This window comes from Pseudorca crassidens, chromosome 16, assembly GCF_039906515.1.
Source record: "Pseudorca crassidens isolate mPseCra1 chromosome 16, mPseCra1.hap1, whole genome shotgun sequence".
Classification (NCBI taxonomy): Eukaryota; Metazoa; Chordata; class Mammalia; order Artiodactyla; family Delphinidae; genus Pseudorca; species Pseudorca crassidens.
The window spans coordinates 53,391,811-53,413,469 of NC_090311.1; the positions used below are offsets into that span (position 1 = coordinate 53,391,811).

At 53.0% G+C, this 21,659-nt stretch overlaps 1 protein-coding gene and 1 long non-coding RNA gene across 5 annotated transcripts in view; one reads left to right on the forward strand and one right to left on the reverse strand.

Moving 5' to 3' along the window:
- Nucleotides 1-16,535, reverse strand: part of TSPAN14 (tetraspanin 14) — a 55,096-nt gene extending 38,561 nt beyond the window's left edge. Inside the window, exon 1 of one of the 4 annotated variants that reach the window (XM_067710360.1) lies at nt 16,399-16,535. Coding sequence is in view for 2 of the 4 variants with exons in the window: in XM_067710359.1 (XP_067566460.1) it covers nt 11,361-11,364 (4 nt within the window). In the remaining 2 variants the exon portion in view is untranslated. Of the gene's footprint in view, nt 1-2,962; nt 2,988-11,360; nt 11,623-16,398 lie in introns of those variants that run through there. The other 3 variants (XM_067710359.1, XM_067710362.1, XM_067710361.1) reach the window with 3 other exon arrangements.
- Nucleotides 16,536-16,726: 191 nt separating this feature from the next.
- LOC137209130 (uncharacterized) lies at nt 16,727-21,205 on the forward strand. The gene is made up of 3 exons (XR_010935910.1): nt 16,727-16,945; nt 17,808-17,942; nt 19,598-21,205. It is a non-coding gene; the product is annotated as an uncharacterized lncRNA (long non-coding RNA).
- The last annotated feature ends 454 nt before the right edge of the window (nt 21,206-21,659 follow it).

Sequence of the window (21,659 nt, forward strand, 5' to 3'; positions counted from 1 at the left end):
GCAACCACAACAGAAATAACTGATAATGGGTTTTCAGTCTGTTCAGGCTGTTATAACAAAACACCAGACTGGACAAAATACCACAGAGCAGGCAGCTTCTAAAGCACAGAAGTTTACTCCTGACAGTTCTGGAGGCTGGGAAGCCCAAGATTAAGGTGCCAGCATGGTCAGGCAAGGGCCTCATCCTGGTTCAAAGCTGGCACTTTTTCACCATGTCCTCACAAGATGGAGCAGCAAGGGAGCCCTGTGGGGTCTCTTGTAAGGGCACTAATCCTATTCTTGAGGGCTCCACCACCATGACCTAAGCACCTCCCAAAGGCCCCACATCCTGACATCATCAAACCAGGCACTAGAATTTCAATATGTGAACTGGGGCAGGGGATGACACAAAAACATTCAGTAAACAGGTTCTAAAACCAGTTGATCAAAGTTTGATGAGAAAGCAGCATGTTTACATAGTCTCAAAGTATCTCCCCATAGGACACTTACTAATTACAAAGAACATAATAGTAGCTCAGCAGTGGAGGAACCCAGCAGATACGGCCTTAACCAAGTGACCACCACTGTCATCCCTAGTAATGAGGTCCTCAAGCCAACATCCATCCCTCCTGAAGGGATACACTGAGGACACACCACAAAATGCATAACCCGAGTCTTATCTTGACGAAAGATCAAAAAACAAACAAAACAAATGAAGGCAGAGTCTACCAAATAACTCACCTCCAGTAAAATGTAGAATTTGTGGCCATTTTCCTTTAAACAAACGAACAAAAAACCATTTGGGCAACAAACAAGTCTGGGGCCCAAACACAGATCTTGAAGATGATTCATCAGGAAGCTTACTCAACTGCTCAGGCAGCACCAGGGTGGTGCCTGCCCACCCAGATGAGGCAGGGCCAGGTCACCCACAGCTGCTGCCCCCCAGCCTCTCAAAAGGCTGTGGGGAAGGAGGCCTGGCACCGTCCTGGCCTCCCAGCTGCCCTCCCTCTGCTGCTGCAGGTGAAGCCGCCTGCTCACGTGAGTATGGGGAGCCCTGCCGTCATGGTGTACGGCACCTTGTGCCCCGATAATCACAGCAGGCCTGTTTCTGAAAACCTAAGTGCACACAAAATGTCTACACCCAGAAGCCAGGTGCACACAAGACGTGGTAATCTGGACCCAGTTTACAGCAACATCCTCAGCATGGACAAGAACCCATGAGGCCTATGTGCTGTGACCTCCAGACCTCAGGACCCAGAGGCCTGGACCCTCTGTCCACCCTGAGGTTCCCCACGAAGGGCCTAAGCCAAGGCCAAGGCGCGACTGAAGCCGAGGGCACAGCAATCCACCAGTGCCCTAACTCACTCTGCGAGCCCCTGGGGGAAAGGCTTTTGCTGTGGGAGATGAACACCTCAGGACCTGTTTCTACATGTCCCGGCACCTGCTGCGTGCCAGGCACCTAGAATGGGGCTGTGGACACCAAGAACTCGAGTGAGACCCGTGCCCGACGCAGGGGGCTCAGGACACGCTTCCCTCTGCTAAATGCAGTCAGGCAGGGGCAGGAGGGCAGGATGGGGCCCAGGAAGGAAGGAAGGAGGAGGCGGGAAGCTGGTCAGGAAATGTTCCCCACAGCAGTGGGTTTAACCGCTACAACCCAGCATGGTGGCAGCCGACAGTCTCAACAGAGCCCCAGTGTGGCCCCAGCTCTGGGCCAGGCCCTGAGGATGGCACCAAGACCCCACCGGTGTGGCTGCCCTTGCAGGGCTGACACAGTTGCGGTAGGGGCCACTCCTAACAGCAGCAAACATACTGAGTGACAAGTGGGCCTGCTCTTGGAGAGGAGTAAATTCTGCTCCAATAGCTGAGGGGAGCTGCTCCCTCAGGGGAGCTGCTCCGGTGCGAGGATGTGACCTGCCCGTCTAATGTAGGTGGGAAATGTTCTCTTTGCAGGGGTTGCCCTACCCCCACCCTCCTCTGCCCCAACACAAAGAAACTATATAGGAGAACTTAGAATTACACACATTTACTCCTTTTCCTCCATTTCTCCACGCCTGAAAGGCATAAAATACTGTGGCTCTAAGATAGTCAAAATCTTTGTATCCAAAATTGCACAGTTCACTACAATATACTGTGTTGTAAGACAACCAAGCAACCCACTTCACTCCGAGGTCAGCATTGGGAGCACCCCCTAATCCTGCCCTGGGCAGACAGGGGCTCACCAGGCCAGGGCAGAGCCTGGCTCCTGGCCTCCGAGCAAGGCAAACAGCCTGGGGTTAGGCTCACAGAGGCACGAAAGCAAAAGGTGAAGCCCGCTGGAGAAAAGTAAATAAATATAACAAAGTGCATTAAAAATGCAAAAGAGAAGAGGAATAAGAGGGGTGGGGGAGGGGAAGCAGATTTTTTTAAAAATGCAAATCAATGGTGGAACTCTACTGAAAACAGCTGAGAAGAATCCACAAAGAGATAGAAGATTACCGGCTTAGTCTCTAAAACAGTCCCGGAAAGCCAGGGCATCCCCAGGCCTGGGGGCCCAAGCTCACACCCACGAGCCCTCCACCCACCTCAACCAGAATGCAGGGGGAGGGCAGGCAATCCTAGCAAAATCAGGAGAGTCATCTCAAACATTTTTCCACTAAAAAAAATTAATTTACAATCCCTTTTCTGGACTATTTATTTGAACTTCAACGTCTACCAAAACATCTTTATATATAGAATGCTTTGTGTTTCTACAAAAAGCAAACAACATTTACAACCTGATTTTGATCTCCTGTCGCCCAGCTGGACGGATGGGGCGGGGCAAGTGGCACCAGATGGCCGAGGGAGGCTCTGCACCCCCTTTCACAAAAGAGGGCTCCAATTACCTCCTCGGCTCAGTGCTCCAAAGTTGACCTCGCCAGCAGGCTTCAGGGAGCCAGCTGCCCGCCAAGGCTGCTTCCACGATCCCCAGACCCACCTCCCAGACACCGCCAGGGCCCAGGGCTACCTGCTGCAAACTGCGCGCCCGAGGGGGTGGGAGCCACGGAGCCGGAGCTGGCAGAGCCCTTTAAAGTCGGCAGCTTTAAGGAGGGCAAGAGGGTGAAGACAGCAAAACCACAAAAGAGACAGAGGAAGGTGCGAGAGTCTCAGGGTGGTGCAGGGCGGGACGAGGTGTCTGAGCCAGTGCTTCTCAAACTTGAAAGCGCATGAAATCACCTGGGAATCTTGTTCAAAGCAGATTCTGCGTCAGCTGCTGTGAGGCAAGTCTGCAGCGCTACAGGCTCCCAGGTGTTGCCAGTACTGCCCAGTGGGCAGTACTCTGAACAGTGAGGGTGTAAGGGGCCCAAAAGAAAAGCAGTAACACTGATGGAGGGAAAGGACCTTTAAAGGCAGGTCATGGGGGAAAGCCCACCCACCTAATCGTGCGTCCACTGACAGGGATGCAATCAGCTCTCTCGGAGGAATGCTTTAACTGTGGAATTTGCTCAGTATTTTAGTGCATCCCACTGGATCCTCACAGGTTATTTTTATTCCCATTTCACAGCTGTGGAAGCTACTCTAACCAAATGTTTATCAAAGCTGGACTCCCTGCCCCTTGGATATCTTCCAAGACCACAGACCTCCTGTGACGCAGGGCAGAAACACACAGCCCAGAACAGTGACAAGGCTGATCCCAGCCCGGCAGACAATGGGAGGAAAGCCATGGGGCACAGGAGGCCTCCCAGGGGGTGGAGGCTGGGTGGGGAAAGGCAGATAAAGGGCCACAAACCCGTTTTTGCCTCCTGGAATTTTTAACAAAATAAAGACAAAATGTAAATCTAGCCGCCACCCCCAGGACCAAGTTGGATATTTAAGTACAGATGGTATCTCTGTCTTATAGGTTTTGTTTTTACTTTTAACAGCCTGGCCTCACTTTGGTGGGAGGTAAAATAAAGAGCTTTCTTTCCATCCCCAGAGGTTCACCAAAGAGGGAACGTGGTATTTCCAAGAAAAGGGTCAATGCCATTGTCTGAGGCAGGACTATTTCTCAGTGGGCTCCTTGGTGCCACACTCAGCCCCTGAGGACTGGCCGTGTGCTTTTGGGCTCAGGATGGGTGGGTTTCACCATCACCAGCCCCTCAAGAACCTGAGGAAGAAATGCCCCGGGGAAGAGATGCCCTCCGTTAACCCCATCTGATGACATTTCCTCCAAAAAGGTACCCTGAGTTGGTGAGAGGGGCTCAGCGTAGCGACCAAGCATTTTGGACTTAGATTCATAGAACTCAAAGACTCACAGCTCAAAAACGTCCGAAGTTCATCTGAGCAACCCTTCCATTTTCCAGAGACCTACCCCCATGGAAATGAATCGCCAAGGTCACCCAGAGGGCCAGTCGCACAGCTGGGACCTAACCTCAGCCTTCTCCTTACTTCCCGGCGCTTTTCCGGAGCAGCGTGCTGCCTCAGTCACGACCTTTCCCACACTTGTTTGGGCCCAACTACCCTAAAAGCTGCATCTGTGTTTCAATGCATATGACTGCGAACTCAGCTATTTTTGCTGAGTCTTGTACAACATTTGCTGAAACAAGGGCACTCCAAGGGGCAACCCTGTCCAGGGCTGGGACTTGCTTCCTAATTTGCGAGGTTGGCTGATAAGAGTCAGATAAGACAGCCAGGCTGATCTCAAGATGGGTTTTGAAAAGATAAAAAAAAAAAAAAAAAAATGCTAAACACGAAAAAAAGTAGTGAGAACTCCGGAGTTCTCATACCAGACAACTCTTATGTCAAAGGCAGAGGGACTACATTTCAGATTCCGGCTGCGGTTTAGAAAGCTGGAGATGTATGAGTTGGGGCGGGCACACTTCCGGAAAGAGATGCTGGAGAGTAACCCTCAGCTTGGCCTGTGACCTCACACTGGGTGAAATCAGACCCCCAGGAGGAAGCTCCTTTTGCCCACCAAAAACTGGGGATGAGAGACATGCAGATGCAAAGGGGCAGGGGATGGATGGTTCCCCTCAGCTGGAGAAAAATTCCCACAACCACAGAGACCAAAAAAAAAAACCTACTGTTTTCTCAACTACCCCTGCCACTAAATGCTAAGAGCTTTTCCTACATGACTCTTTCATGGAGAAGGACCAGGAGGTAAAGGGATCAAAATTTACACTTGGGAGTGGCTTTTTCTGCCAAAGACCAGGAGGCTGGTGCTCCCAAAGGCATCCATGAACTCACCCTCCCCCCCATCCTTCTCCCTCTCACACACCCTCAGTGGCACAAACAGGCAAGCCCTCTCTCTGTCCTCACTGTACAAGTTAGCATCACTGTGATCCAATAAGATGCAAGACCCTCTTTAAACAAACGGAAATCTCAGCACCACCGGGGAGCCGGGGGTACAGCTGGGGGAAGTGACGGTACAGCCGGCAGACTGCACACCATCGGCTCAGTGGGAAGATTCATGTCGTGAGGGCTTCCGCTGGTGCTGTGCACCCGCTGCCTGCTGCCTGCCCAGCCTGCCGCCGCCTGCCTGAGATTCAAGAGCCCGGAGATGGCAGAACAAAGGAAAATGGCCGTGGCTCAGGCAGCGGGGTGGGGGGGGGGGGGTGGAGAGACTGCAGGCCGGCCTGCCAGCAAGCAGGCTTTTCTACAGCTGAGTGCTCCAGCGAGGCACAGGGGACACCGGGCTGAGCGCTGAAGTACAAAGGAAAATGGGGGCCTCAAGACTGACAGCTACCCAGGCACACGCCTGGCCCCCACCCAAGGGTGCAGCTGGGCCGGGAAAGCTCAGGCAGACACCACTCCCAGAGGCAGCGGGCAGGTGGCTGATAAGACAGGCACTGGGCACCCCTGCTCCTTGCCCAGCTGCTCAGAGCTCTCACACCCAGGGGGGTTCCAGGCACAGCTAGGGGGCTTGAGGGGGGAAGGGGAATCTTGACAGAGGTACCCACAAAGGGCAGGGTCCCTCCAGATTTCCAGGGATGGGGAGCACTGGGAGAAGGCAGGGTTGGGCTAGGCAGCTCACCCAACATCAGAGAACATGAGTGGGGCCCTGGAGTGGCTAAGATCTGTTCACTAAAGGACTTCTATTAGCATAATGGGCTCCCGCTACCAGCAACAATGGAGCCACTGGCCACCCCCTCTCCTCCTCCCCTCCCCCCAAAATAATTCACAATGGGAGGCAGCAGGAAACCGGGGCAGAGCCCATGAATAGCTCCACTGTCAGTTCCCAGGCGCCACCTCCTCAGCCCCACAGGTCAGCCCTAGCTGCCACCCGGCCACAACAGAAACTTCTGTGCTGCCAAGCTCCAAGCCCCTTACAACAGAGCGGTGGGCATGGGAAGCTGTGGACTTCTCACAGGGGCGGCATGTAAGGGCAATGGTGGGAGAGACAGGGCAGGGACGCAGGCCTCAAACTCACCAGGTCAGGGTCATATCGGGCACCTTTCTTTTTAGGGGGGCTATCTGCCAGCCAGCCCTAAAATCTCCCCGCTTCCTGCCCTGCCCTTTGCAGGCACGGGGTGGCCAGAGCCAGATAGGGGAAGATTATGGTCCTTTCTGGGGTACACGGTGGCCACAAGGATGGGGAAACAGCCAGAGCACTCCCAGGACTCCCAGAAGGATCCCAGTAGATGGCTCCAACGTAAGCCCTCTCCCTGCCCCAACCCATCCCAGGAAGAAAACCCCATCTGCCCTCACCCCCTGCTTCTGCTCTGCAAGGAAGCCGCCTGCTCAAAACAGAAAAACCCACCTATTATTTACACCAGGTGCCTTGTACACAGGCTTTTAAAATCACAGGGTGGCAGTCAGGCCCAGAGCCCTGAAGCGGTACAAAGAAGGCAGAGCCTCTGGGCAGGCGGGAGATGGGGGATCCCAGAGCCGCGGAAGGTCCAGTGGGGCCTGGACAAGAGGCTTCACACCAACCCCTGAAACCCAGGGAGAATCTGCTCTTCTAAAAACTGATTCCCAATTCCTTGTTTGTTTCTCAGCCAGGATGCCGGACCTCACACCTGGCCCAATTCCTGCAAACTCCCGGGGCCGCTCAAACCCAGGTACGAAAAGCCTCCCCACTCCCCGCCTCCCCAGAACCTCCCTAGACCCTATCTGGCTCTGACTGCCTCTTCACACTCTTACATCACACTTTTGGACGCACAGGCAGGCCCACAGGGCACAGCCAAGAGCTGCAAACACCAGGTGCCCTGGAAGCAGGCTGACCTGAGCTGAAACAGACAGGCTCTGACTGCAGAAACACAAGATCCCTCCAAAAGAAAAACTCTGAAATGTTCATGCTCCCTCTTGGAATCAAAACAGCGTGTTTCTTTTCTGGTCAAGCACCCCATGCCTGGATTCCCCGTCTAGCCATCTCTACGACAGACCTCTGAGAATGTACATGTGAGGCATTCCTGCAGCTTGGCTTGGAGGAACCAAACACTGAAAGCAACCTCAATGTCCATCCACAGGGGGCTGATAAAGTGAATCATGGTTGACCACACAGAGGAATAACATGCCGCCGTTAAAAAGAATGGCCTGCACTGCGTGTGCTGAAATGGAGCAATCCCAAGATAAACTTTAGGGTAGAAATCAGAACACCCTAAGTAGTGTACGGCATGGTGATAAACAAGAGGAGGCCAGAGACGCTTCACTAGACACCCAACACCTGGTGATGGTGACAGGGCCTCAGGGGAGCAGAACTGAAGGGGTCAGGGGTAGAAATATTAATTTTCACTATATATTTTTATGTATCTTTCATTACGTACTTTTTTAAAGAAAAAAGTTAAAACTAAATTGACATTTAAAATCCCTAAAGTTCGTGGCACAAAAAATTTGGCTTGTAGCTCTCTGCAGGCAGTTTCTGGCATCTCCCTAGAACAAGAAGAAGGGGGGAAAAAGGGGAAGAGAGTGCCAGCCTCTGGAATAAAGACAGACTTACCAACTCAGAGAGTTCCCTGTTCACAACTCCTCCCCAAGTCCCAAAATAGAAAGCCTTCCTAGGAAGACCAAGAGCCGATTTTGACCAAGGCAGAAGGGAAACCTAAGTTATTGCATACAGAGGACCATCTGTAGCCAGGTTCACTCGGTCCACGATGAGACTGTAAGACCCCCAGGTTCTGGGGGCACTGAGCCGCAGGCATCCCAGGCCTCAGCATGGACCCTTCTCAGGGCCCTCCCCAGTCATCAGTGAGGCTCAAGGTCCTGGTGTTACAAACTCATCCCAATTTTAGCAGCTGAAGAAAGCTATTTCAACAGATTTCTAGGCCTGGCCCAACTCCAAGAACAGGCTAAAAACAGTTTCTCCAAAATCCCAGCTCTAAACTCCAACCCCTTAACCACTAAACTCCCTGTACCTTTCAGGAAATGCAAGCTGCAAAATGGAGCTGTGAGAGGGGTTTGCACACTTGTTCCTTACTAAGGGAATAGCACATGTTGTTTAAAAGCCTACTTTAACTGACGCGTCAATAAACACTCTGCACTCAGAAGCACTGATGTATTTCCTCCAAGTGATTTTCCCCCTAAGGAACAATATAATAACCATCCCAGTCTCTCTCCTGCTTCTGAGGGGTATGACACAATGCCTATTAGAACCAGGACTGGCCAGACCGTTTGCGTGAGACCACTTGGCGGGAGGGGAGTGGTTCCTGGATGGAGCTCTCTCTACCTAGCAGAAGTTCCCTGGCCCACCTCGCAGCCCACCACAAAGATCTCCTAATGACTCGCAGACCACCCAGACCACAGACAAAGGTGGCTGGAAAGAGGGAAGATGTTAAGTTTGGCTCCCCTATCCTATTAGAGGCTTTCTGATGAGTGTTCAATGTTCGACAAGCAGCCCCCAAATTAAGGAGCACAAATGAGACTCCACAACAAGTAAAATCACGCAGGCACTTGGAGCCCTCAGACCTCAGCTGCTAGAGACAAGTTCCTGGGCCCGCAGTGGGCCCTCAGCACCTCCGGTGCAGAATCCTACAACCCTCCATCAACCCCAGGCCGGCCCCTCTCTGACCGCCTTTCTGCATGAGCACGCAGTGCCCTACACCCAGGTAGGCACTGACCCTCAACACAACGAATCCTGCAGCCCCCACCTCCCCGCATCTGTCTTCCCACAGAGAGAGCTTCAGGACTCCCTAGCCCAGAGGGGCCCCCGACAGGCCTGCCCATCCCACCCCTCCACCAGGGCACACACCACTCGCACCTCCCTGCTCCCTCGGGAATGAATGAATACCCCATGGCTACCACCAGCTCTTTTGTTGACAGGCCCCCTTGTCCATGTTTATATCATTACTTGTATTTCACAGGAAGCAGCTAGGACACCAGGAGACGATGACAGTGGAGGTAGGATGGCTGCACAGAGCCACTGTCCCCTGCAGGGGTGGAAGCCAGCCTTCAGGAAGGGGGGAAGGCCCGAACCCGCAGCCGTCAGATTTTCTGCACACACCCTTTTTTCTCACAACAGCGGGGGGTCTGGTTCCTAACAAGCTGACTGTCCAGACAGGAGCCCCCCCAGGAGTAGCAGACACACCCAACAGGGTCATCTGCGCAGGGTGTGACCAAACAGACAAGAGGGGCAGAGAAAACCAGGAGGATCGAAGGCCTTGGGCAGCGGAAGGAAGCAGCGGGGGATCAGGCCAGAAGGCCCCTGGAGCGGCATTAGGGGGGAGGGAGGGGATCACCCACTGCACCTCCCTTGGCCCAGCTCAGGCAGATTAGACAGTTGGGTCCCAGGCCTGTGGGAGAGGGAGATCCATAAAGTTGTCAGACTGGTTTGCCCAGGATGCAGAGAACAGGAAACACAAGGTACACAGGCCAAGGAAAGAGGGTCAAGTAGGGAGGGCTGTCCAGAGTCAAATGGCTGTTATCTGGCTCCCAACAGATCTGGCAACAAGGGCAGCCAGCACTGGCCTGGGGGCGGGGGGCGGGGGCACAGGGAACCAAGGCCACGGGTCCATACTGTTTCCTGGATGCAGAGGGCGGTCCAGGGGCCAAGAGTGAAGGAGCCAGGGGCCAAGGAGCCAGTAGGTGCTGAAAAGAAAAGGACTAGGTTTCTGGAAGCAAGGGAGTGACGCCCACAAAGCCGGGCACCACTCCTGAGCGACAAGCGTGAGTGCTGATGAGCTCAGGCTAGTGCCTCGTACACTGACAGTGTCCTTTTGACCAAACTAGTCAGGATCCTCTGAGCCCTCTGCCCCATGAGGCCCAAACCCGGGCTTCTTTCTCTGTCCCTGTAGAGTCCAGTTTTAGCAGGAATCCCGCTAAGGCAGTTTAGCCAGGATCTCCCACCCTCCATAGCTGATCACCTTCCACATCTGACCAAATTCCTCCTCCTCCCCGTGTAGCACCCGCCACATGACACCTGATCACCCTAGCCTGCCTTCAGCAAGAACTGTCAGGTCAGTTAGCAAAGAATTACCCTCCCCTCCTATAAATTTACCATCCATCCACCCACCCACCTCTGCTCCCTTGTAACATCTGGGGTTGAGCCCAATCTCTCTCCCCTACTGCAAAACCCCATTCCCCACTGTTGTAGTCCTTATACCTATCACGACACTCCTGAATAACGCGTGCCTTACTGTTTTCACGAGTGTCAGAATAATTTTTTTTAAACAATATGGAGCTCCAAGTCTTCCTGGACCCCTCACCCAGAGTGTGAGAACCGCTGGGGCTGGGGCTGGCCTCCCCGACCAAGCCCTGGGGACAGACCCTGTCTGTCTGGCGCAGGGGTGAAGGGCTGAAACCAGACAGCCAAGCTGCAGGGTGGCCGGACATTAGGGAGGTCATCTGGAGAGGAAACAGGGTCTCTTCGTGGCAATGGTCACTCAGTGGGCAACCAGGGCCTTTCCTTGGAGCAGCTGGTGGCAGCAGCCAGAAGCCTGGAAAGAGCAGGGACCTGAGCAAGCTGAGTGGGCACCCCAGACTGGGGATCAAAACACTCCAAAAGCTGAGAGTCACACATGGCCCGAACTGCTGCAGTGGGTGTGTAGGGCCCAGTCGCCCATCCCTGGGAGGCCAAATCTGAAGCTGGGGCGGCCATATCCCTTATTTCCACCTGCCACTTTCCAACAAGCCCGGTTATCCCATGGTGCCCTGATGGGCTTCTGATGCATCAGCACAGACCCTGCCTTGGAACTGTGTGTCCTGGGATATGCTGCTGCCCTCGACCCTCCCAGGCTCACCACTCAGACTTCAGGGTGTGGATGAAAGAGATACAGGGGACACTCATTTAATTCCAGCTGCTGTGAGGGCCCCTCTCCAGAGTATCAGGACGACAAATTCCTCAAAGCCGCTTTTTTTTTTTTAATGCTTCCTGGGCCCTGCAGAATAGACTGGCACAGGCCCCAGCAGCTAGTACAGGTAAACAGGGAAAACACAGAGAGGGGGTTCATCGAACCTCTCCTCAGGGTCAACCTCTGCCTAGCCCCACGTCCCGACCCCTCCCCAAACCTTACCCATGCAGGAAAGCCCAGCCTCAGCTCTCCCAAATTCCAGGACATACGCAGAGTCTGAGGCAGCACCAGAAGTGTAGCTCTGACCCAGGATCCCGATGGCCCCGCCACGGCTCGCAGCCACGCAGCACAGGCTGACAGAGCCCAAGAAGGGAGGAGCTGGTCCCTCCAGCTATCCAGCTGATAGACATCAGGGCTCTAGGAACTTCTCCCTGGCTACTGGGCGAGCGAGACGTAACAGACCTCCAGGAGCCTGCTCAGGCCCACTTACTCTCAGATTACCAGCCTGCGGCCTCCTGAGGAAAAACCACAGCAACGCCCAGCCAGGCCCAGCCCTGGCCAACCCCACCAGGCCCAAGAATGGAGGAAATGGGCTTCCCAGAATCCTTGGCTGGTGAGCACTTTGCTGAGAGCCGTCAGCGTGACAGCAGCAGTCCCAAACCAGGGTATCACCCTAACTCAGGGGCTGCACACACTGCTTCTCAAACCTGAAGGGTGTATGCTTCACAGTAACCCCACAAGGGACAGGAAGGGCAGATTCATCTCACTTCACAGATAAGAAAACCAAATCCAAGAAAGAAAGAAAGAAAAAACATCAAAGACTTGTCTAGGTCACTCAGCTAGAAAGTAGATACAACTCTAAAGCTGGCCTCACCACTCTCCACTCTAGGTGCTGGACAACATTACTCATCGTTATGTTTCATCAGCACTAAACATTTCCTACTAGCCAGGCCCTTTGCTGGTCCAACACAGCCACTTGCCCTGTCTGAACCAAAAAAAAAAAAAAACATGCCCTTAAGGGAGAAAACAGATGTTGAGACATTATGAATATCCCACTGCTATAATGAAGATAAGACAAATCAGGAATGCTGGCATTCACTTAGACCAAAGATTTTCAAAGCACAGGTCTACACAGTCCCCTGAGGACTCCGATGACCAGCCAAGAATGGGACCACTGCTGTAGACCACCATTACCTCTCTCTCTACTCCAGGTAGGAGAGAAAACAGAAGCCCTGAAAAAGGAGGAGACAAGCCTAAGGATAGTACGTTAACCACGAGCAGAAGAACCTGAAGTCCCACCACCTCCACCAGTGTTTCTTGACCCTGCTGGAAGTCACCAGGGACAAAGCCGGTGACAAACCACAAAAGCAAGGTCCACAGGGTAGCCAGCTCTTTGACACCCTGCAAGCGTGGCCCGGGTGGAAAAATGCAATTAACAAAGGGGTTCTAAACCACTTCACAAGACAGAGAACCACCCCAGCCCCATATTCAAGCCTGTCCTCGTGTGGCTCCATCCCTTAGTAACCTCACCACCTTACCTTTCCATACCCCTAGGCCTGCAGGCTCAGCCCCAGAGTCTCACAGGTGGAAGGGGAAGGGCAAGGCCTATAGAGGTGCTTCTACATGCTCCTGCTTCCAAGAAAGGTGGCTGCCCCTACTCGCCACATACAGATAGAGCATGAGGAAGTCCAAGAAGTCCAAGGGCTCATGTGCCAGGGCAGAGAGAAAGAGCAGGAGCCTGCTTCGCTTCCCATAGGCAATAACATCCCTCCTTAAAGGCCACCAGGACCCAGCAGCAGGAAACAGGAATCCTGGAACCCAGTTTACAGCCCCTAGCACCAGGCTAGGAGCTAAACAAGTGCTTAGTAAGAATCCCTGGCCTGGGACTCATCACTAGTCCTTGGGCTCATAAACTAATGCATGAATAAATGAATGAGCAAAAGAAGACCCAAGGGGCTCAAATAACTTGCCCAGGGTCAGAGGAGCAAGCTGCTTCTGCAGACAACCTCTAACTACCCTAATAAGCATTTTTGTTCACCATACCTCTGCCCTTCAAATGTGGCACCTCAATTCATCTTTAACCTAAATGACATTTCTTTGACTAATTCATGATCGATGTTCATGGTGACACAGAAACATACGACACTCAGACCCAGACCTTGGGAAGTCACAGAGACGGCACAGTGGTGGGCAGGTGGCAGGCATCAGTGCTGTTCACCAAATGTTCCCAGTCCTCTTTTGCTCCCCACCCTGCAGGGAAGTACGTGGCCATGTGACTGCTTCGACCATTGAAACGCCACTTCCAGGTGGAAGCTTTAAGAGCCAGGGTGAGATTCATCATGTTCTCTGTCCGTCTGTCCAAGTGACCAGGAACATTTCACTTAATCAGCATGGGTCCCACGGTGAGAACAACATAAAACAGACATGCGATGGATGTGGTATAAGAAATAATCCTTTGTTGCTTTAATTCTCCGAGATTTGAGGATTGTTACCACAGCAAACTCTGATCTATCTAGACAGATACAGGCAATGACTCGCTCTTACTGTGCATGGCCGTGCCGGTCTTCCCATTCCCTGGCCTTAGGGAGACAAAAGCTACGTCACCAGTCAACCTGCTATGTGCCCAGATAGTTGAGATGCTTTCAGAAGAGGGAACATAAGGGCACCTGCACTGAAGAACTTACTAGTTCCTCTGTGGGCCAGGCTTGTTCAGTGTATTAATCAACTTTATTCACTTCTGAGAGGAAGGCATTATCTAATTAGGTATGAGGAAACCCGGTTCACATTCAGACCTTAAGCAAGTTACTCTGTGACCTCTCTAGGCCACGGTTTCATCATCTGTAAAATGGGACGTTAACATTATCTACCATACTGTGTCGTTTCACGGATTAAATGAATGAATACAAGTAAAGCTTCTAGGACAGTATGTGGTGTAAGTCTCAATCATTAAGTCTCAATCAACTTAACTATTACTACACATTTTAAAACCAGCAAAGGTTTCCCAGGACCGGCACAATGGCACTTCACAGGCATTGCCAAACTGAATTCTATCTCAGTTGAAGTTAAACAAGTAACAAGTCAAATCCCTGAGCGCACTGCAACCTAGAGTGAGACCTCAGGAAATGTTTCCACAAGCCAGAGCTTCCAGAACTCCCTGCTCCCTCCCCTCCTTGGGAATTCACTACCACCAGGACCTGCAGGGCAGGGCCCCCTCCTCTCCCACACAGAACACGTGCTTTGTCCTCCCACTCCCAGTCACCGGAAGGGAGGCGCCCTCACCTGTCCTCAGAGATTTGCACAGCTGCCCAGCTGGTAAAGGGGGGAACTTCCCTGGGCAGCCAACCCTTCTGCAGCCCCTTTCTTCCTAGAGGCTGCCACAAACCTCCAAATGCACCAGTGGCCTTGAACTCCTGTTTGCCTGAATAATGCTGCTAAGCAGAGATCAAGCTCAGATTAATAAACGCTACAGAGCATCTACTACATGTCCAGCCTGGGTTCTAAGACCACACAGAGCTGACAGCCAGCTGTGAGCCTGGAACAATGCTTGCAACAGCTCCTGGCACCCCACAGACTCTCAACCATGCTTTGTTGAATGAACTGAAGACCATGTTTGGTAGTCCAAACAGTGGAGTTCAGAGATGTGGGGATGCAGTGAGAGGGGAGGGGAAATCCGTCTGGTAGCCTGGGCTTCCAAGGCCTGACCCCCAGACGTTATGGATCCTCAGGATGAGACAAAGCTTGGAGACAGCTGAGAGAGGAGGTAAAAGGGCAAATGGGGCCATCATGGAGGAATATGCGCTTCATTCTGCAGGGCCCAGGAGGATCCCTGGAAACAAGGGTGCTTTGGCCTTCCACACGGCTGACTGAATGTAGAGGGAATGTAGGGGTGCTGGGGTGCTCTGATGGCCTAGGCCCCAGGTTTCCCTTCACCAACAGGGAGGGGTGACCTGAGCACTCTGCAGGCACTAACTTCCCCTACTTTGAGGTCAAGGGGAAGGGGGAAGGCTACTTTTGAGGATTTGGCAAGCAGCTCCACCCACTCCTATCAGCCCCAAGGCAACCCCCATCTCAGAAGACAGAAGGACTCCTACGGAGCAGGCCATGGGAGAGAGCACACCTGCAAAGGCTCCAATGCAATGCCCTGAACTCACAGCCCAGGATGACCGGATGCCCCCAGACCCCAGCGCGCTGCTACACAGCGCCGCAGCCAGCCGCCAGGGCAGTACCGGGGCCAACCATTTCCCGACTCCTCACAGCACCGACCCCTTCTAGCCTGAGACCAACTTCTTCGTGCCTCCCGGATTCGTGTCCCAGCAGTCCCGGTACCCAAGTGTTCCTACACACACACACACACACACACACACACACACACACACCCCATACCCACTGGCGGCAGTGTCCCTACACACACACACACACACACCCCATACCCACTGGCGGCAGTGTCCCTACACACACACACACACACACACACACACCATACCCACTGGCGGCACCACCACTCCTCCCCGCAGGAGCAGTGGCCCCGGGACAAGCCAACTCCGCAGCCACAGACCCAACTCGACCAAAGCTCCAGTTAGATCAGGAGTCGGGCTTTGCTCCAAAGCACAACCCCAAACGACCAGCACGGAGAAGCTGGATCACCACCTACTCAAACTCCGCCCGCCCCAAACCCGTGCAGGGCAGAGTGGTACACACCGCCGGGGTGGGCGACTTGGAGCACACTCGAGGCGGGGCGGGGAAGGGGACCGCCCTCCCCAGTCCGCGCCGCCCTCCACCCCTGGCCCGAGCTCCGGGCAGCCGAGGGTCCGTGACGGAAACGAAAGGAGTGCCCAACCCAAGGCTCGAGGCTGGAGAGAGGGGCAGAGCCCAGAACCGCGGGGGTCCGACCCCTCCCTCCCCGAGTGCTCCCTCTCGCGCCCGGTCGCAGCAGGCACCCGTCCGGGGACACGGACAGGGCGAGGGCCGCAGAACCCCGAACGCCAGCCGGGTCGCCCGCTGTGGCTCTCACTCCGCCCGGCGCCCGAGTTCGGCTCAGCGGGGTCCGGGCCAAGGCCTCCGGCCCCTCACGGGCGATCTGGGCAGACAAAGCCAGCGCCGCCCGCCGGGCCGCCCCCGGGGCAGGGGCGAGGGAACCGGAGGGACCTATCCTGGACATGGGGAGCAGTCCTAGTCCCCAGAGGGCGCTCAGGGGGATCGGCCTCAGACAATGAGGGCGGCAGGGCCCGACGCTCCAGCGGGGACTCCGCGCTCTACTCACCCGGGCGCGGCAGCGGCGGCGGCGGCGGCGGCGGCGGCTACGACGACTGCAGCGGTGCGGCCGGGCTGGGCCAAGGAAGTTAGAGCAAGTTCGGCGGCGCTGGGCGGGAGGGCGCGACTCAGGCCATCGAGCGCGGGGGCGGGGCGCGGAGGGGCGGGGCCGGGGGCGCGGCGCCCGGCGGCGGCTGAGAAAGGGGCGCCACTTCCCTGCGCCGCCTGGCGCGGCCCCGCCCTCCACGCCCCGCCCCCACCGCTCGCCCCGCCCGGCCTTCCAGCCCGCGCCTGGGCAGAACCCGCGGCGCCCGGTCCCCGGCCCGCCCCTTTGTCCCGCTTTGGGCGGGGCCGCAGGCGGGGGGCGGCCCTGGTCGGCGCTCGCCCCTTGGGTGAGCGGGGCAGGCTGAGGCCGGACCCGCACCCAGCGTTTGGGGGCCGGAGCAATACGTGGACGCCACGTCGGCCTTGTCACTGACCCCACCGGAACCCAGCCTGAGAGAAGCGCGAGTTGTGGGTGTCACAACTCGGGGCTACGGGGGTGACCGGGTAGAGAGGTGAGCGCAGGGTTAGAAAAATGGCTGAATTGAAAGTGCTGGAAGGCATTCCTGCCGGGCCTCGGAGACTGGGGTTGGGGTTGGGCTTCAAGACTGGGGTAGTAAATTAACATTTATTCTTTGTAAACCGGCCGGTAAAGACTGGCTGCTTGTAGCCTTCGTGCTAAAAATACCACGCTCTCTTTCGACTACCTGCCGAGATTCGTCCCTCACCTTCATCCTGACAAGATGGCTGAGAGGATTCTTGCGGGGGGAGGGGGTACTGAAGGTACAGCCTGTGTTAGAGAGGTATTCGCACCGCTGGCTGGGCTCTGATGTTAAAAAGGCTGACCTCTGGGGTCTCAATCCACCTATCTGAAAAATGAGGCCCGGGCACGCCTCATTTTTTAAGGAGACTTAAACTCATTCAGATGGAGGAGGGCTAAGCGATTTGTTCTGGGGACAGCAGTAAACTCGGATCTGTTAAAATTGGGTCAAGAGACTAGTTGCACCACATTCTAGTAAAAGCAACCAACAGGTTAAGTCCAACGTAAGGAGGAGATCTTGAACTGTTCAGTCCATTCCCAGTTTTTTCTTATTAAGGGGGATGCAGTCTACTTGTGACACCCCAGGCAGCTCAGAGACCTCCTTGCAGAACCTGTCTATCCATTCATCCTCTAGCAGATAGTGGGTGCTTGACTGAGCGCCTGATCTGTGGCCAGGCCCTGTTCTGATGCTGAGGATTCAGCAGTAAACGAGACAGCTGAAGCCTCTTGCTATATAAGGCTGATTTTCGGTGAAGGACACATAATTGCAGGTTGAATTAAATGCTGGGACAAAAACAAAGGACTGGGATAGAGAACAAGAGCTGTTTGTACTTTAGGTGGAGCCAGCAGGGAAAATGTCTTTGAGGAGGTGATGGTGAAATTGAAGTCAAGAAAATGAGGAGATAGCTTTGGGAAAAGCCAAGCAGAGACATTCCAAGTCAAGAACAGTTTGTGCCGAGGCCCTGAGAAAGGTAAGCTGTGAATGTGTGAAGGAGCTGAAAACAAAACCTTGTGGCTGGAGTTCAGCAAGCCTGGGAAAAAGAACAAGGATGAAGTGGGGAAGTGGGCAGGGACCAGGCCATGCAAGACTGTGTTTAGGAATGGAGACTGTTTATTAAACCATCGAGGGTGGGCTTCCCTGGTGGCGCAGTGGTTGAGAGTCTGCCTGCCGATGCAGGGGACATGGGTTTGTGCCCCAGTCTGGGAGAGTCCCACATGCCGCGGAGCGGATGGGCCCGTGAGCCATGGCCGCTGGGCCTGCGCGTCCGGAGCCTGTGCTCCGCAACGGGAGGGGCCACGGCAGTGAGAAGCCCGCGTAATGCAAAAAAAAAAAAAAAAAAAAAGTAAAAAAACCATTGAGGGGTTTTATGCAGAAGACTGTGTTCTGATTTTCTGCTGTGTGAAAATAAATTGGGTGGGTGGCAGGCACAAATAAAAGCAAGGAGATAATTAGACTGTTATGGCAGCCCCGGCCAAAACTAATGGTGGTTTGGACCAAATTGGTGGCCACACTAAGGTGAGTAGTTGAAAGATGCTGTTTTGGACATGGACACTGATAGGATGGATGTAGGGGCAGGGAATAGAGAAACCAAAGATAACTTTGAAGTTTCTGGCTGGAGTAAGTGGGTGAACAGTGTCTCATTTATTGGGTGGAGTAGCCTGGAGGAAAGGGACTACAGTTCCGGGAGACACATCAAGAATTCTGTTGTAGGGGCTTGCCTGATGGCACAGTGGTTAAGAATCCGCCAGCCAGTGCAGGGGACAGGGTTTCAATCCCTGGTCCGGGAAGATCCCACATGCCTCGGAGCAACTAAGCCCGTGTGCCACAACTCCTGAGCCTGCACTCTAGAGCCCGTGAGCCACAACTACTGAGCCCACGTGCCACAACTGCTGAAGCCCACGCGCCTAGAGCCCATGCTCCACAACAATAGAAGCCACCGCAATGAGAAGCCCACGCACAGCAATGAAGACCCAACACAGCCAAAAATTAATTAATTAATTTAAAAAAAAAGAATTCTGTTTTAGTCATGTTGAGTTGAGATGCCCGTCAGAGATCCAGTTCAATTGTCCAGTCACTCGGTGCTCAGAAGAGAGGCCTGGGCTGGGGGTGGGGCTTTGGGAGGCATCATTTTAATGATGGTAAACACCTTGGGATCTGAGGGAGTCACCTAGGTTGAGGAGGTAGATGCAGAAGAGGAGATGGTTCAAGAGGGACCCAGAGGAGTCAGACAGAGGAGCCAGAGCAGGAAAGAAGACTGAAACAGAGGCTGGGGAGGCGAAAGGAGAACCGGGAGAGTGCTATGTCCCGGAGACTGACAAAGCAGTGTTTCCAGAAAAGAGTGGTCAGCTGTGCTAGATGCTACTTCCAGCTCAGATAAGATGAAGAAAGGGAAAGATCCTTTGACTCTGGCCACATGAATGTCATTGGTGCACATGATAAGGACATTGTTCCAGGAGTAGTGGGGTGGCAGCCAGACCATGGTAGAGCTATAGTGTTTGGACAGTTTGTCCAACAGGGAACACAGAACAGGGAGAGGTCTAGAAAGGGATGTGGAATCATAGGAGGCTTTGCCAGAGAATGCTAGATGACCCTAATAGCCATTCTCCCCCATTTCCTTTATTATAGACTTTCCAGTTCTAGCTGGCCACATGGCTTGCCTGAATAAAAGCAAGTTTCTAGGACTCCCTCATGGCTGCGTGTGGTCACATGACTCAGTTCCAGCCAACAGGAAGGAAGTGGAGGTGTCCACGTGCAACTTTGGAGAAGTAGCTTTAAAGGGAAGTGGTGTGCTTATCTCAGCCATTGGTCTCTCCTGCTCACTGGAATATGTAAATAGAGCTGCAGACAGCCTATTGAACTTTGAAGCCGTAGCCATGTGTTGAGGATGTTAGTGCAACAAGTTAGAATAAATTCGGGTTCCTAATGTTTAGGGAGCCACCGTACGTGCTCTGGGCTATTACCTCTTGATTTTGTATTTGAGAAAAAGAAATTTCTGTCTTGTTTAATCCTCTGTTTTCCAGTGCTCATAGCCATATCTAATTTTTACTTCTGTTAGGATACAAAGGGTTTTGTTAAAATATGGAAGTTATTAGAGCAGGTTTGAAGAGTGATAGGAATGATGCAGGAGTGATGATTCTGAAGAAAAGGTGGAAGGAGATGTTATGTGAGCATGAATGGTGAGGACACCTCTGGTAGAGGGATGACTCCACCATTATTAAAAAGGGGGGTGTGGAGACAGAGAAGATGTTTCCAGTGAAAGTTGCAATTGGGAAGATGGTCATCCACACCTGATGATTTCTGGTTAACCCTGGATGTGAAGGAGGTCATGAGCCTAGAACAAGGAGGAGAGAGTAAGGCCAGCTTTGTGAATCATGGACCCGATGATGTTGGAGGTCCTGCCAGCCTGAGCAGCCTCAGGGAGACAGCTGCTTTCTGGAACAGTTGGCCACACTGCTGCAGGGCATGAAGAGGGTGAGGGGAGTGCCCACAAAACCGGCAAGGCCTCCACCCCTCCCCGACCAGCCCTCACTGACAGTTACTTATGACACTCGCCTGCCATTTCCAGCTGCCCTTTGAGACCCACCAAGCTTTACCTGACCCATTTTTACAATAATACGGCTTCAGAAAGCATCAGGGACACTCAAAGCAGGGCAGGCCCATTTTCTCTTCCTTTCTTAAAAAGTAAAAAGAATTGCAGTGGTGATCATTTTGAAATGTATAGAAATATCAGATCTCTGTGTTATGCACCAGGAACTGCCATAGTGTTGTAGGTCAGTTATATACTTCAAAAAGCAAACAAGCTCATAGAAAAAGAGATCAGATGTGTGGTTACCAGAGGTGGGGGAGTGGGGAGAAGGGGAATTGGATGAAGGTGGTCAAAAGGTACAAAATTCCAGTTGTGAAATAAAGAAGTACTAGGGATGTCATGTACAACATGATTAATTAACACTGCTGTATGTTACATATAAAAGTTCAGAAAGTAAATCCTAAGAGTTCTCATCATAAGGAAAAAATTTTTTTTATTTTTCTTTTATTTTGTATCTGTATGAGTTGATGGATGTTCACTAAACTTATTGTAATCATTTCATGATGTATGTAAGTCATATCATTTTGCCATATACCTTGAACTTACACAGTGCTGTATGTCAGTTACATCTCAATAAAACTGGAAGAAAAAAAGTACAACGTAACCAAAAGACAAAATAAATTAAAAGAATTGAGATATGGACAGTCCCAACTCATAAAACGGCTGTATTGTAAACAGTGACTTAGTTTCCGGGCTAGCCCCCAGAACTGTAATTGCCAAGAATATAACTGAATTATTGCACAGACTGCAAGCCTTAGGTATAGATTATGGGAACAAAAAACATTACAAGGAGGGGTAAAAGAAAGAAGCTGAGAGTTTCTTCTCCTCCTGGACCTGGAGTTGGCTATAAATTTTAAATGGAGGAGCTTGGCCTTTATCATCCTCAGACTTCCTCCTTACCCTCCTGTCCCAGTCTGCTCCCTATCCCAGTGCTGCTTTTACTCTCCCTGGGCCCCGCTCTGTAGCGCCTCTGTGTGTGTGTGTGTGTGTGTGTGTGTGTGTGTGTACAAGCTGGGGGGCAGGGGGGCGATGAGGGGAAGCAGCTTGAATAGAAGAGGAACTTGGTGTCCAAGTGCTCCTAATTCTCAGCCTCTGGATCTT